Genomic DNA, 15,988 nt, shown 5'->3' with positions numbered 1-15,988 from the left:
CCGCGGTTTCTTTTGAAACTAACCCCCTTGACAACAACTACAAACTTTAAGTTACCCTCAACTTCCTACCGGATATAAACAAAAAAAGATAACTCGGTCGACTAGTTTTGCAACTGATATTTATATTTGCCATTAATTTACTGTTTAATTAAGCCACTTACTGTAATCTGCACATTTTAAGACAATTCACTTATACACATTCAGTATTGTAAGCCACATTCATGTCGAGTCTTTACAGTAAATTATAAAATGCAAACAATCACTAGTTTAACAGTGACATCAATAAATTATTTGGCTTTAAACCAAACAACAATTCTTATTATTTAATTGCTCTCTAATTCCAAATAAAGCATAATAGATATCGTACTATTTCATTCAGTGTTAAAGCGCAACCGATATTTTGTCTCTATTGAATTTGTAGTGATTTTTGTCTCGTCGAACATAACTACACATCAAGCATCGCAAAAGAACAAAAAACGAAAACAAAACAAAAAAGTAGGGAATAGATTGAGAAATCACCTTCAGTTGAACGAGTTTTAGTACGCGCTAAATTAAATGAATCATGCACAAATATTCCAATATTAACTTCAGATTAAAATTTTGGTTTTAAAGCGGATTCGGTTGTTTGACGGGTGCTTTCTGGCTTGTAGTACCTGCTCATTGTGACAACACGCCTCGTAAATTATTAAAGATCCAAGCGGAATTGAGTTACTGCTGAATTATGGACTGACTTTTACCAGCGATACAAATTGAACCACCCCTGAAATACTTCACGATTCGCAAATTTGATTCTTTCCCAAGCGAGTTTTCTCAGTGATGCACTGAAAAATTCCTGCCGCATATGGTTTTAAAAGAGTTAAAAACTGAACTTTTGGGTGACATTCCAACAGGATATTTCTGGCGACCGCAAGTTCACGATTCAACTGTTGCACCGCTTCGAAGGATGCACAGCTTCACTTGAGCTAAGTGTTAAGATAATCTTTGGAGCTCGTTGCAAGGTGTTTTCCCATCTCCTTGTTTAAAAGACATGGCCTCACAGCGCGCTCCTCGAAAATCTGTAGCGTTTAGAGACGAAACGCCGCAAGATATCTGGTGCAAATATTGTAGCAAAGTGTTTGATGAGCCCAAAGTTCTACCGTGTTTGCATACGTTTTGCAAACGGTGCATTGGCTTGATTACAGAAGAAAGCGAGAGCTCTTTGTTTTGTCCAATCTGCCGGTCAGACGTTGCTTTACCTTCCAGAGACGTTGAAGATTTAAAGCCAAATGTTATCGTTCTAAGAAACCTCGAGGAGTTTGAAAGGCAAAAGCTACGGCAACGAGAGGAAGATTGCAGCGGATGCGAAAATGGCCAAAACTTGGCGACAAATAGGTGCTTGGAGTGTCAGGAATTTCTTTGTGGAGATTGCACGCTGGCTCATAGAAGAGTGAAATTTACGCGAGAGCACGAAATTTTGTCTCTTGAAGAATTTGTGGATCGAACAAATCCAAAAGACGATTCATCATTTACGACTTGTCCTAAACACAGTTCGGAACATATCGACATGTACTGCAAAACCTGCGATTTATTAACATGCAAAGAATGTAGAAAATCTGTCGATCATGGAGATGGACACGAAATAGTTTCCGTGCAAAATGCGATCGACTCAACAAAGCCAACACTTTTGACATTGCTGGAGGCAACGCAGAAAAACATTCCAGTTCTGCAGAAATCGGTGTATGAAATTATTAAAGTGTACGGCCGGTGGCAAAATAAAATCGATGACGTTTCGTGGCAAATTCGGAGAACTTCGCGTCGGCTGATTCAAGCTGTCAAAGATAGAGAACATCAATTGTTAAAAGAACTAAACACTATTAGAGACAATCGGTGTACAGTGCTGGTGAATCAGAAAGAGGACATTGAAAGGAACCTAGTTTACACGATAGACGGATGTGATTTTTCGGAAGAGATTCTCAAACAGGGGAAAGATACCGATATATTGATGATGAACGGTTTGATTTGTCAAAGACTTTGCGAATTGCAGGGGAATAAAACTGAAGCAGCCTTAAACAGTGTCAAAGTGGGATTTGATCCAGATGAAAGGCCTATTTTGGAGGCAATAAACAATGCTTTTGGCTCGATTAGCCTGGGTCACGAACCACCAGGACTAGCTGACGAAGGGAAAGCAAACGAATCTAAAGACCAAACACAGCTAACAGATTCTTTGCCAAATGGAGGCAGTTCCGTCTCCTTTGCTCCCACAGATGAGGAGGCTAGTGCCAGTTCTCTCTCTTCCGAATCGCAAAAGACTGGCACTGGTATGAGCCCGTCTTCGAGTGCGCCAGCGGCGCTAAATCAAGGTCCAAAGTCCGACAAAAAGGCGAAGGGCCGTCGTTTTAGCTTTCCAGCCATGACTATCGGTAAAAAGGCAAGTGAACCTGTTGGTAGGTTAACGCCGACAGAATTCGTGATTCCGACTACTGATAGCCGAGGGCGTCCGAGAGAAGTCGGCGTGCAGCTTGAGTCACCCGACGGTAGCGTCATTTCTGCTCAAGTCCTTGACAACAAAAACGGAACCTATTCAATATTCTACTGTCCACGGTCCCCCGGGGATCACAATCTTTTCGTAAGCTTGTCTAGCAAGCATATCAAGCACGGTAGACGTGTCCTTAATTTTTACGGTTCTTTCTCGGGGATGAAAGGCGAGGAATTGAGCCTGGTTTGTAAAACGTTGTGCTTGATAAAGTGGCACGTGACTCCAGGCCTTGTTCAGGTGAAAGACGGCAAGAAAATTCCTGGTGAAATGAGTTTTAAGGAGGCTGGCCAATCAGAGGCGTGATGTCCGTAAAATCCCGCACATGCAGCCCTGTTGCTTATAAACTCCTGCTAATGCGTTTTACACAACCCCAATTAAGTGTAAGTCACAGTATAGAGAAACTGACCCTTGATGAACTCCTATTTGCTTTCTTACATAACGAGGACAGATCGGTTTTCAACTGACAGTGGAAAGCAATTCCTGTTTGCTTGGTTTTGTCTTTATTCGTTCTGTGATCGGTTAAAACAAGTAAAACCAATCTATTGTGACTTAATTGTTCACTGACGTTTTCCTTCGTTCGGCGCCATTTACTTGTATTTGGTTTGTAAAAGATGGCGAGTGGTACATTTACCCATAATTCTTAGCGACGAAAACCCTCAGAAGGTTCATAATAACGTACAGTTCTAAAAGTTCTAAAAACTTCAAACCTAGTAAACACAATGTTGTTACTACAGGGACGAATTTCGCAAACAAAATATGTCTTTTTATGTACCTATTGCCTGTGTTAGGTTCGCAGGGTATTGTGGTAAAGTGAACAGCCGCCATCTTTACCCCACGGTGGCTTGTGTTTGCTGTTATTGGTTGGGATGATAAGTTTGGCTTTCGCTTTACTTCACTCAGTTGAGAAGGCTATATCAGCGAGATTTTGCGGCTGGCGCTGAATTCGAGGTTCTAAGTTTAACGAAACTTGGATATTTTTATGTAACTCTTTAGTATTGTCTGTTCAGTGTTTTTTTCCTTTTTCTTTTCGTTTCGTCTTTTCCTTATGAGGTGAACATGAGAAACTCTTTATTGCAGTAATACTTCCGTCAGGAATACAATACATGGTCTGCTTATAAGATATATTTGTTTGCCTCATTGTATATGCTAACACTTTCAATAGCTACGCCATTTTCGATTTGCTTTGAACCTCATTATGAAAGTAAGGCTAAGTGCAAAGAACCTTAGTTTTCATTCATATTGAAACAAAACTAATTTTCATCTGAAAAGCTTTGTACTCAGCCTCGCTTTCATAATGAGGACTCCCAAATGGCCTATTGAGAACCAGCGTACCGATGCCTCCTGTTTCTTTCTGGCGTGTGAACAAGAAGAAAATACGTTGACTTGCCGACAGTTTGAGCTCACAAAAGTTTTTTTTCGGGTTAGCCATAAGAAAACAAATTGTATGCGAAGTTCTAAGGGAGCGCTCAGATCTCCTTGACCTAGCTGATAAAAGAAGCGAATGCTTTTTAGAAAGCCTGGAAATGGGGAGTTCTGCTCACACTAAGGCTGGTTGTACTGGAGTAAGTTTTTCTTGACAAGTCTATAGTTAATTGGCAAGTTTTTTATGGTTGTGTGGAACTCTTTTCCTGACAAGTTTCCTTGTTCAAAAATAGTCGTTCCAGTTTTGATCAAGCACACTAAATTCTTGTTCACCCATTTGACACGAACAAGTAAAAATTGTCAAACAAACAAACCAAACAAAAAAACAAACAAACTTGTGGGACAAGGAAAACACTTTTAAATGCAACAATTAAAATGGTGATAAATTCCCACCGGGAGCCCCCACTCCCAAACGCCCCAGGTTGAGATAAGTTATGGGAAGAGGTGAGCCCGGAGGCGGAAAGGAGCGAGAACTCAGGCACAAAAGTGAGCCATCGCTGCGAGGAGGAGAGTGGGCGACAACCTGATATCTTGTGTCCGTTTGAACGAAGAGAGAAATAAACAGGTTAAAACAGATCATTTATACTAAACTTGTAAATATTATGCACAACCGGTTCCCCTGAGGATCCACGGATGCGCAGGAATTTGAATACACAGGTCTCGTAGGAATACGGGGCGTTTGAGCATGGCGGCCCCCAGTGAGAATAGCCCATTTTTCAGTTGTGAGCTTAGTGACCTGTCCCTTAAGTGGAAGCGAGGCTGGAGTTGACTTGTGAAACGAAACATCCATTTTGAGAAACGACTTCAGACATTAGACACGGTGAGACATTAGGTAATTTATCTAAATTTAAAACAGTTGTTCACCCTTTTTAATAACCCCCCCCCCCCCCCTCCCCCCAACAACAACAACAACAAAAACATGTTTCGGCAGTGCGGTGGAATGTGGTTGTTCCTGAGAAACAGTCCTAGCGCAATTCACAATGAAATTGTGGCGTCCTTGATCACTCTTTTTCTTTATTGTAAACAGTTTTCCTCGACAATTTGTAGGGAAACAATGGAACTTTACGCTAGCCAGCAAACAGGCGCTCTTGTTTTGTTTTGCTCGAGTGACGAAGCGAGCCGCTCATAACTCCTGCGTCAACGAAACAAACGGCACCAATTTTTCAAACAGTCTTCCTTCGCTTAACCGCGTTGATTACTTGAATTTGCTTTGAATGTATTTCACACCTTTCACTTCCAATTCTGATTGGCTGACTGAACTGATTGCGGTAGTTGTCATTCGCCGGAGTAATTTCTTTAGTTTTGGATGCGCAGAACACGATTGGAAACCGCGGATAACACAATGGAACATAAGATTTCAGAGTATTAATTTATTATTTCATATTGTATTTATGGTCCGTAGGGGCGTAACTAGCGATAGCTCTTAAAACAAATAAAATGCGTATTGTTATGTGTCCTTTCGTTATACATGAAATTTTGTACAATACAGTGACTGTTGCAACCTCAAAATAATTCATCTCACTACTATTGATACAATATAGTTAACTCGTCTACCATTGGTTGTGAGAATTAAGGAATAGATCGGGATTTGAAATCCCATAACTCACTATTTTACTCTCGTTTCCTGTCTGCCTAGCAACAGTATTACAAAGTGTGTGAGCCGCGTAGTACGCATGTAATGCGATAGAAATGGAATAAAATTGTTTTTTGAGTGCCAAAATGAGGACTTCTGTCCTTACAGGACCCCGGGCTTGCTAGCCCTGTGAAGGAGATATGGTAAAGAAAATGCTTTGCCCTCGGCGGGATTTGAACCTATGACCTCTGGGCTAGATCACCGGCAGCGCTCTAACTAACTAAGCTAGGAGGTGAGCTGGGAGTGGAAATTAAGGTATTTAATTCGCGGCAATATGGATGTTGCATTCTTGACTAGTTTCATTCCATTTCTATAGCAACAGTATTGTTAATCTAAAAGAACGGAAAGCGCTTCTTGATATTCTTCCGTAAAGGATTTGTGACTGTACATTCCAATATAATGTATAACTGATACATTTAACATAAAACCTTATGCTCTCAAATATGCGCTAGGTTTAACATTCATACTTTTAAATTCAAAGCAAGCGTTTGCCTGCTCGTCCTTTTACGTTCGCAAACGTTTGTTGCATTTTGACTAGTTTTTAATTAAAAAAAATTGTCCTTAAAGGTTAATGTGGTTCAGATTAGTGAAGAATTTTTAAGCGCTAAGTTTTCAAACGAATCGTCATGCTGTATAATTAAAGATATAAATTATTGTTATTTACACATTCTTTTACCTTTCCATTTATCATGTGATGTAAAAAAACATCAGACCAGCTGATCTCGAGAATCTTAAGTATTTTTCCCAAATTAAAGCTGCCTTGTTAACTGGCCATTATTCAGTATGCCACTATACAAAATCAGACTTCGCAATTACAATTAGTAGCCTTTTCTCGTTTTCAGTGCAGTAGCACTCCTTTTTGCTAATGTAACAATTAAGAAATGATATATTTCTAATCCTAATCCTGCCTTGGTCATCTTCAGTTAATCTTAACTAAAGGACATGAATAAAAGGCAGTCACCGTTTTAATACGTAAACGGAGCATTTCCCCCTTCAAGTTTCTTAGGGAAGTTGTTGGTAGACATAGACGAGAGATGGATTTGAAGGAATTCTGGAATCAACCTTGTTTCTTGTGTGCTTGGGGCCGGTTTTGGCTGTTGCAACCCTAGATGCTAAGGTAGCACTCATTTGGGTCAAGATTCCACTATCTCGGTATTTTAAAGCTTTTTCCAATTAATTAAGTTAAATGTTAACTTTATCAATCTTTACGTACTGAAAAGTAAATACAACGTTTACTCGCTGGAAAAATAGAAACCTTTTCCAATCTAGCTAGTCGGCGGTTAACTTCGTTAATCTTTACTGTAAAGTAAATACAAAAAAGCTTCCTATTTTTCTTCTTTTACTCGCTGGGAAAATAGAAAACTTTAATAGAGTTATTCCCAGTGTCAGCCACAGCAACCCGGCCTTCTGGGGTGTAATCAATGCCTTGCGGCCCACTCAGCTGCCCGTCGCCGCTCAATTTCCCGCCAAACTTGGTGACGAAGCGTAGGTGCGAGTTAAACACTTGCACGCGATTGGTGCGATCAGAGACAAAAATATATCCGGACGAATCGACAGTTATTCCAGAGGGGTAATGAAACTCCCCATCTCGGGTTCCGGGCCTGCCAAATTTTCGTTGGAAGTTCCCCGCCAAGTCGAAAATTTGCACACGATGGTTTGAGGTATCCGTGACGAAAATCTCGCCATCTTGTGTGATTGCGATGTAAGAGGGATTGTTGAATTCTCCATCCTTTGTTCCAAGGGAACCAAACTGGCTGCAGTAGACACCCTGGCTATTAAACACCACGACTCGATGGTTCTGTTGGTCGGTAACCAGTAGTTGGCCTTCTTCATCGACTGCCACACCCGTGGGATTCTTTAAACCTCCCGCGTTTCGTTCCTTGCATAATATCACTTTGCACAGCACTCCCTCCAAGCTGAAAACTTGAATGCGGTTATTTTGTTGATCAGCAACTACTATTTGGCCATTTTGTGAGATGCACACACCGGTCGGCGAGTTCAACTTTCCAACATCCTCCCCAGAACTTCCAAATTGCCGCAGGAAATTTCCTCGACTTGTGAACAGCTGAATTCTATCGTTCAGCGTATCTGCTACCGCTATCACGCCATTGCTGGCCACAGCGACATCACTCGGACTGTTTAGCTCGCTTTTTCCTTTACCTTTGTAGCCGAAGCGTAAACAAACCGGAAGTGACTTAGTAGCGAAGCACATGTGACCTTTTTTCACGTTCACGGTGTAAGGGCTATCTTCCACGTGCTCACCGTTTGCCAGCACACTGATCACGTGTTCTCCGTGAATTCTTGGCGTGTAACTGAGCGTGTAAAGTCGAGAACTGCGCTCTGCGATGTTGCAAGTAAGAATTACCAGATCGGGGGTTTCAATTCGAACATCCAAGTCCTCCTTGTTTACCGTGGCGTCTTCCCGCACAGCTAAACCAAAACTCGAAGTCTTCCCAACTGCGGCGTTGTACAGTCCTTCTCCGATAAGTCGCACTGCTGGAGGCCTGGTACTGCTCTCCAACTTGCCCCCTCGTTTTATGACGTCAAGTAACAGGTCTTCCTCGGTGACGTAATCGAATTCCGGTCCCTCGGAAGGTGACATGTCCTGTATCATGTTTGCTAAGCTGCGTAGTCTTCCCGTCATGAAGTCCTTTACCCTGGCGACTTCAGCCGCGTTACCTTCTTGTAGCATCCTTTCCACAAGACCGCAGTTAATCTCGATATCTCTGATTCCTTTGTACAATCGTTCCTTTTGTTGCTCTAACAATGTCGCTTTGTATTCTCGCATAGCCCCCAGGTCATCTAAAAGCTGCAATTCACGCTCTTTCAGTGCTCTAATGTAGCGAGCCGTCGAACTTTTAATCTGTTCTTCAATTGCAAGAGCATGCTGTGGTATGTCGCCACAAGCTTCTTCTATCTCCAGCAAAGCTCTTTTTACGAAAGGACTCCTCATTTTTATCGCGTCCAAAAGTTCGGTTATCTCTTGCCTGTGCTTACTTGAAGCTTCTTTCAGTGGCTCGAACACGTGTGTTGTCTTTGGGTGATTCACAACCGTGCATTCACGACAAATGAGCTTGTCGCACGTTTGGCAAAAATACGTGAGTTCTTCTCGGTTGTGTTCTGGGCAGTTATCGGGGTTACATAAATTATTATTACCTTCGTCTTCGGTCGTTAACTCATTTAGAGAGATAATTCGATGTTCCCTTGTAACACGCACCCTTCGGTGTGCAGCTGTGCACTTGTCGCACAGGAATTCTTTGCATTCATTGCACTGGCCGGTAGCTTCGGAGTTATCCTCGCAGTTTCCACACTTGATAGGAGTTTTCTTTTCTTCGAGCACGTAATTCTGATTTTTGAGTATCAGGAAGTTCACAGGCAGTGCATCAATTCCCTTACTACCGAGTTCACTTGGTAAAGAACATGTAGGACAGATAACGAAGCCTTCCCCGTCGCCATTACCTGCCAGACTTTCGATACAACTCTTGCAAAAACTATGTAAACATCGCAATAGCTTCGGCCGGTGGAAAAATTGTTTGCATACACCGCATAACAAAGACGGATCCTTTAACGTACTTTCTTTCCTCGTGAATTTTTGTGGCTCCTGAAGTCCTTCACTCAGGGACATTTTGTCCAGCTTCTCGAGTGAACTCCAACGAAGTGATTGAGTAATGTCATCGAAATAATCTTCAACAGATAAGCTTTCCCAGGTATTCCAGCGCCTCATTTTCAGAGTGTTGACTTTCCAACTGAAGTGAAATCAATTAGGACAGTGCAATTTAAAATACGACTCCTTTTAAAATTGTAGTCATGGAAATGAAAACTTATGTAAAACACGTCTCCCTTAGGCGATGATGAAATTAAACCCAGGACCAAAATAAATCTACAAAAACGTTTGCAAGAAAACTCAAAATTTTCGTTTTCCCCTTGCCTACCTTGAAATGGTCTTCTTGTTGATTAATTTTATACTTAATATGTTTATTACTTTAGCGGCGGAGTGGGTTAATGTTTAAATAATTTATACGCAAGTTAGCCGACTACGCAAGTCTCTATTTATAAATTCTCTCTCCGTGTTATTTTGCGGGGGAAGCCAGCTTCAGGAAGGGAAGATACGTGCTATTTGGTGGGTGAACGATGGCAGTTAGAGGATTCGAGAAGCTGAGTCAACGTTTCAGATTTTTTGTTGCATGATTACATCTTTTTGTCACGTTTCACCTGGTAGCCAAAATGACTAAATTTAAACCTATTGGCTAACCGCAAGTTTGAGAGATTTTATAATCTGCTCTGCAATGAATGCGAAAGCTGAGTGATTTTTATCTAAATAAAAAATAAACGTCTCGATGTCTTCATATTGTTATGGAGATAAAAGTTAAGGTAGCTGGGGAAAATGAAACCTCAATTTTCGTTCTATATTGTGAAGGTTTTGTAAACATGTCAAAGTAGCCCAGTGGGTGAATTTCCCAAAGTTTGCGGTTAACAGGTGGCCTTCGACAAAGAGACGACCATCAGCCAATCACGGCATGGCTGGTTTTCAATTAAAAACCTCTGTTAATTTATTTAAGTTGTTTAATAATGTCATTTTGAATAAGCAATTTATAATAGCAATGATATATTTTCTGAGTGCTCCAACCCAGACACCGCACGCGGAAATGAGGTTACTTTGTTTTCGTTCCCAGATCCTCTCAAGGTTCCTTTGCCGGCAGCGCCCAAACCTGTCCTGAGCCTTCAGTGACGACTATTAATCAGATATGAGCACTCCTAGGGACAATATTGCACTCTATTACACATCGGGACAACTTTAACGAAACTTCACCTTTAAGGTCGCGTAAAATTTACGCGACAGTGGAAATCCACCTTCAAGGTAGCTCAGTTTTGAAACACGACCGGTAACTAGTCAACAGCGTGTTTTGATAAGGAGAAAAATAGAGGGTTGTGAAAGGACTGTGGAAAACAATAAAAAGCTCAATATTTTTACTTTATCCAACTCCTCAGGACGAAACCGTCTCAGGGTTTTTCTCAAGGCCATTTTCATCACACCAGTTCTCAAAAACCCTCACCCAGTTAAATGTGCTCTTTCGCGTATTTAGGTCTTCTGTAGCCTCTTTTAATGCCGTAACTTCTTTCATCCGCAACATCTTTAACCTGGACGCCATATTGGCACTAAGATATAGGAAATTTTGCCATAGCAATTTTGTAATTTCACATGTAAAATTATAAATTAACGCTAAAATTTTGTGCCAATATTAAGGAGTAATTTGTCACCCATGATATTACAAAAACAAACCTAAGAATCTCCTAAATTTCTAAAGTATCCTACAGCAAAAGAAACTAGCTGACAATGTAAATAAAATTTTTGGACATTATTTAATTGAGCAAACTATAAACATTTCTACATGTCATGCCGTCAGCGACGAATCTAGCAACGGCAGTTCCCTACATTGCATTTGACAAGTTATTTGTGTTACTATCAATAAGAAGATCGATCTACCACAAGTTCAGATCAGTAATTACTGTAGAGATCCGATTTATTTATATTGCATCTAAACGTATTTTCCTCGCGATTCAATATTCCTTGATTAATATAAGGTTCTTTGAGCATGAACGCTTCTTCTTATTCGTGCCGTTATATACCTCGTCTCAGGCACCAACGCATCGAATCGCTAGCTTCTGAGAAGGGGAAGAGTTTACTCGGCTGATCGCCAAGGTGCGCGGCCTTCAGCGCAGCTTCGACATTTTTCCCACCAAAATGTACAGGAACGGACAATTTAGTTCCCACCAAAATGCGCGGCTACCATTGACTTCCCGCCAAAATGCGCGGCTACAATTCACTTTCCGCCAAAATGCACGGCTGCAATTCACTTCCCGCCAAAATGCGCGGCTACGATTTACTTCCCGCCAAAATGTGCAACACGTGGTCGTACCAATAACTAAGGTTACTAGCAGCGTTCTAGCCAGAGGCAGTTTAAGAAAACAATCAAAACATCCGACACTGCTATTCCAACGCTTATACATCTTGTCATTCTTTCCTTTGTCAAGCATATCACAAACGGCAAACAGTAATAATTTTAACATCTCATTACAAGTGAACGTGCAGAGTTGGTACAGCAGCTGAACTGTTAGCTGACCGCTTTCTTAGCACAGAGCCAATGGTTTCCATCTCTGGAAGGAAAGTGCCATGTATCCCCAGTGGTTTGAACAGCAATTTCAAATGGTTTCTGGGTCTGGAAACAAATGACAGCAAACAGAACGACTAAATTATAAACATAAACATTCCATGTAAACTTGGTCATAGAGAGATTTATTACGTCTATGACAAATGGGAGAAATGACCACGTGACCCTGCTTACCCTGTCTTTGCCGCTCGCTGTTTTCACGGTTTCTCAATAACATTGAGTAGTTTTGCGTTAGCATCAAAGGCCAGAATTAATTTGCACAATTCTCGTCTGTGTACTTACTTTTTTCAAGAAAACATGAACGCGACTCTTATGATCGCCGTTTGCCGTAAACGATTCTAAATTTCTCTAATAACTCAAATGTTTTCAGACCTTTTCAGTGTGCTTATGTAAGCAAGGGTAAATTAAAAGAAGAAAACATTCCGACCAAACCCATGTATTTAGTATTCTTAAAACCAAACTGCCAGTTCAATTTGATCTCCCTCCATAAATGCTTCAGTGTTTTGATTGAATGGGTCACACGAGACAACGCAACGATTTTTGGAATTTCTAGAACTTTCCCTTTGCAAGACTTTCCACTGGTCGGTCAAATGGAGGGCACGCCTGGATGCTGCTAAGGGCCTTCCTAGGGTTGTTACTAGGGACAACGCCAACGAAAACGGCGTTTGAAAATATTAAGTCGCGTTCCTTGTACTACTTCACGATTATTCCAACTCGTTCGACTTCTACAATGCAGCCGAACTTTCCGGTATCAGCACAGGTGGAAACGGCATTCAAGTTGAGTCAGAGAATGAAAAATTTACCCTCATGTCCTCACGTTCTCCACGAAACTTTGAATTTGAATTAATTTGGTCATTTCACGTTGTTGTTTGGCCAAGTACGGCAAAGAAATGTACCAAAATTTAAACCGAACGTACGTACACGGCCTTTCTTTTTGTCATTAAATCCTGTTGTTTTGTGATGTTCTCGTTGCCGTCGCGCGGCGTAGCAGCTGCCTAAACTCCGTATTTAGTTTTGAAGAAGACAGCTCTACAAGTAGCGTAGCTGGCCATAAACCAACGAAAACTCGTTCCTTCTTGTTGTCCTGTGCTTGCTTTCAAACCACGAGTAGCCTTTCACATTTAATCTCAGCAGTTGTCAGCTAAACGTGCTTATAAATTTATTATAATTTATTAAAATAAATAAATAAATTTATTATTACTGATTGATGCTTACTTTTACAAGAAACCCGTAACCGAGTTAGTGTAAAACCAATTTAAGTGCTTTTGATCAAAATGTTCATTTTCATACGTTTTCTACTGCGGCGGCAGATCTCAAATATGATGTCAAGAGGGCTGAATTTTTTGTGATACTAGGTGAAAGGTATTTACTCTAGGCTTCCCACCTTACACAAAGTTCTGGATTGACCAATGCACTGAGACGTGTCTACAAAACAGCCAACATCAGACAAAATTTACTGAGTGTTGTAGAGGGCTAGCTAGTGCCTAGTGGTAGTAATAAACAAGATTGATCCAAAAAAGTATTCAGTCAAAAGATTTGCGTTGATTGGGAAAGACAAAAAGAAAGAGATGTGCTCATGCAATCACACATTGGCAAAGCTTTGAATGTGCAAGGAAAATTTCATGTCCTGCATCTAGCATCAGAAAGTGCAAATACATACTGCAAACACTGGGTTTTCGCCAATGAATCTCTCCAGTTTCATTTGGTAAAGTTTCTGCCATCTCTTAAACTGGGCTTTCAACAATGGATCCATCTCATCTATGTAGTCCAGAAACTTGTCATTTGATACCAGCAGCGTACCTGGACCACAATGCATGGCAGCACTAAGAAAATACAGGTCATCCATTGAACTAAAAACAGAAGGGAGAAATCACATGCTAAAGTCATTTGTTTATTAATTGCAGTTTAAAATTGTAGAAAGTTAGATTAGCTCAATTTGACTAAAAGCAACTCTTCTTATGACTTCTTATAGGCTGTAAAAGTTACGAAATCTAGCCATCATCTGTCCCACGACTGAGCTGGTAGGGGCATGGGTCTATTCCTTACTTGACGTCACAAACTGATTTGCATTGTATTAAGTCTTTGTGAAAATGCATGCAAAGCAGTTTGTGACGTCATGTAAAGAATAGACCCATGCCCCTCACCAGCTCAGTCATGGGACAGATGAAGGCTAGATTTCGTAACTTTTACAGCCTATAAAAAGTCAAGATTTGGTTGAAAAGAGGCGCAAAAAGGCTCAATGCGTTTTGAACAGAAAAAAAAGTTTTGGGGTTAGGTGCACTTTAAGGCAAAGAGTCATTAAATTATTTATAAAATGCATCTTCATCTTGCCCCAAACCCTTCAAGTATATAAATAAATAAAAATAATTGTATTATGTGTATAACACAGATGGTAAGAATATTTACCTTCCTGCCAAACAAATCACACCACAATGTTCATGATTGGTTAGAAAATCCATCAGCGCACCAAGGGGTGTTTGTGCACCCTTCTTTGCTCTTGCATACAGTCTCATTGGGCTGGATCCCACCACCAAAACTCGCTTGTTTTGTTTTGTGAAATGCAACACAACATTTTGCACCTATGCATGGCAGAAGAGAAGGATGATGACAGGAAGAATTTCATTAGGTGTTAAAATTTTGTCCAAACCTCTTCAAAAACACCTCAATGTTATATGATACAGTCAAAGACAAATTTATTATTGTGCACTTTCAGAAAATATCCATACTCCCCCCTATGGAAGGTTTTTTTGTTTTGAACCCCCCTCCCCCCATGAAGTTCTAGTTTGGCTTCATACCTTGCTTCTAAAACTGCACGGTATCTAAGACCCCCTCCCCCTAGGAATTTCTGATGACCTTCCATGAGGTGGGTATGTTTTTTTCTGGAACTGCACTTAAAATAAAGTGCCTGTCTGTTTCTGTTGCAAAACATTACTCATAATAAATTTATTATACATGTAAAGATCAAAATATCAGACCAAGCATGATTTAACGAAGGGTAGCCTAACAAAATTTTTGTCACCACCTTATGCAAAAATTAATGCAAAATAACAATCTTGACCTTGATATGAGATATGAAATGATGGTTTTTTTCCAGAGATGTGATCTGACCACTCCCGGGATCCCACCCCCTAGATGCAACCTTAATCAAACATCATATGAAAAAAATGTATGTGTTAGGTCCCCAGTCTTGGGCCAAAATGACATGACTGAGTGATTGAGTGATACTCAGTAGTTAGCTAGAAATGAGCGTAAATTTTTTGTTTTGGCATTGTGTGCAGTAGAGTTGCGCACTGCAAAACAGGGGAATGATCTTAATTAATTTTAGCTAACACATTTTAACTCCTCAAAATTAATATATTAATTAATATAAAATATAATATATTAATTAATATAAAATGAAATAAAGAGATTAATTGAACTTAGGCTTGGTTGAAAGTGTGGTCAACAGGATGATCTTGCCACAGATGTTGAAATCTTGGCATGCATGACTGTTTAACATGCTCAAAATTACTGACTAGACTGTGACTTTTAATAATAAATGGTCGTCCAAAGATCACATGGCTGTGCACGGATGGAGGAGAAAGAAATGCGACAGGTGGGAAAGAACTGGAGTGGCATTTCAGTCATAATGAAGGACTGGCAGAAGTGGAGCGACCACGTTGCTGCCCTACATGTACATGCCACACGGCATAATGGGCATGGGTGAGTGAGTGAGTTTAATAGCAAATAAAAGAAATAATAATCATGTTCACTAAGCAAGGCCAACTACATCATTTAACAATGTGCATATGTGTCATTTCTCCTGGGTAATGAACTGAGGAGAATGAACTACAACAGTCCTGTTATCTCCAAGCTTCCCACTGATAAGGTTCACTAAATCTCCCAGATATTAGAAGCAAGGTCTGATCTTTTGTCTACAATAATTGTAGACAAAAGATCAGACTAATTATTAGCTACAGTGTAACAAATAATGTTTTTAACCCCAACTGTTTGTAAAATTCCAACAAAGCTTGGTTTTGCATTATTTTGTCGTGCATCTCTCTACCAATCTGTCACAGTCAATTTTATGGAGAGGAGGGGGTGAGGGGGGGGGGGGGTGGGTTAACCTGGGCCATTTGGAGGTGGAGTGGGTTGGTGATTAGGGGAGGTGGTTCGTGCAAAAGAAAAATCTCCAGGTTTTAGATCTCCTGAGATTGTTATCTCTGTAGCCTGCGTAGCAAGCGTTTCCGTGCTGTTTCGGAGCAAAGA

At 40.6% G+C, this 15,988-nt stretch overlaps 3 protein-coding genes across 4 annotated transcripts in view; 1 reads left to right on the top strand and 2 right to left on the bottom strand.

The window, feature by feature from the left end:
- Positions 1 to 616: 616 nt before the first annotated feature.
- On the top strand, positions 617 to 3,692 carry LOC146478026 (E3 ubiquitin-protein ligase TRIM45-like). Its single transcript, XM_085112551.1, has one exon. The coding sequence runs from the start codon at positions 1,028 to 1,030 to the stop codon at positions 2,816 to 2,818; it is 1,791 nt and encodes a 596-aa protein (XP_084968677.1). The 5' UTR covers positions 617 to 1,027; the 3' UTR covers positions 2,819 to 3,692.
- A 1,595-nt stretch (positions 3,693 to 5,287) lies between these two features.
- Positions 5,288 to 9,499, bottom strand: LOC146478025 (E3 ubiquitin-protein ligase TRIM71-like). The gene has a single exon (XM_085112706.1). It carries the CDS (start codon positions 9,292 to 9,294, stop codon positions 6,910 to 6,912), a length of 2,385 nt encoding a protein of 794 aa, XP_084968832.1. The 5' UTR covers positions 9,295 to 9,499; the 3' UTR covers positions 5,288 to 6,909.
- A 1,413-nt stretch (positions 9,500 to 10,912) lies between these two features.
- LOC146478024 (uncharacterized) overlaps positions 10,913 to 15,988 on the bottom strand; it is a 9,488-nt gene continuing 4,412 nt past the window's right edge. Inside the window, exons 4-6 of one of the 2 annotated variants that reach the window (XM_085112732.1) lie at positions 14,147 to 14,319; positions 13,401 to 13,590; positions 10,913 to 11,788 (exon numbers count right to left, since the gene is read on the bottom strand). In XM_085112732.1, the coding sequence (XP_084968858.1) occupies positions 11,684 to 11,788; positions 13,401 to 13,590; positions 14,147 to 14,319 (468 nt within the window). In that variant the 3' untranslated portion in view covers positions 10,913 to 11,683. Of the gene's footprint in view, positions 11,789 to 13,400; positions 13,591 to 14,146; positions 14,320 to 15,194; positions 15,950 to 15,988 lie in introns of those variants that run through there. The other variant, XM_085112733.1, reaches the window with a different exon arrangement.

Source organism: Pavona decussata, unplaced genomic scaffold (assembly GCF_977016875.1).
Source record: "Pavona decussata unplaced genomic scaffold, jaPavDecu1.1 SCAFFOLD_67, whole genome shotgun sequence".
NCBI classification, from domain to species: Eukaryota; Metazoa; Cnidaria; class Anthozoa; order Scleractinia; family Agariciidae; genus Pavona; species Pavona decussata.
The sequence above is the reverse complement of the archived record's forward strand: the minus strand, read 5'-3'. Positions and strand labels throughout refer to the sequence as shown.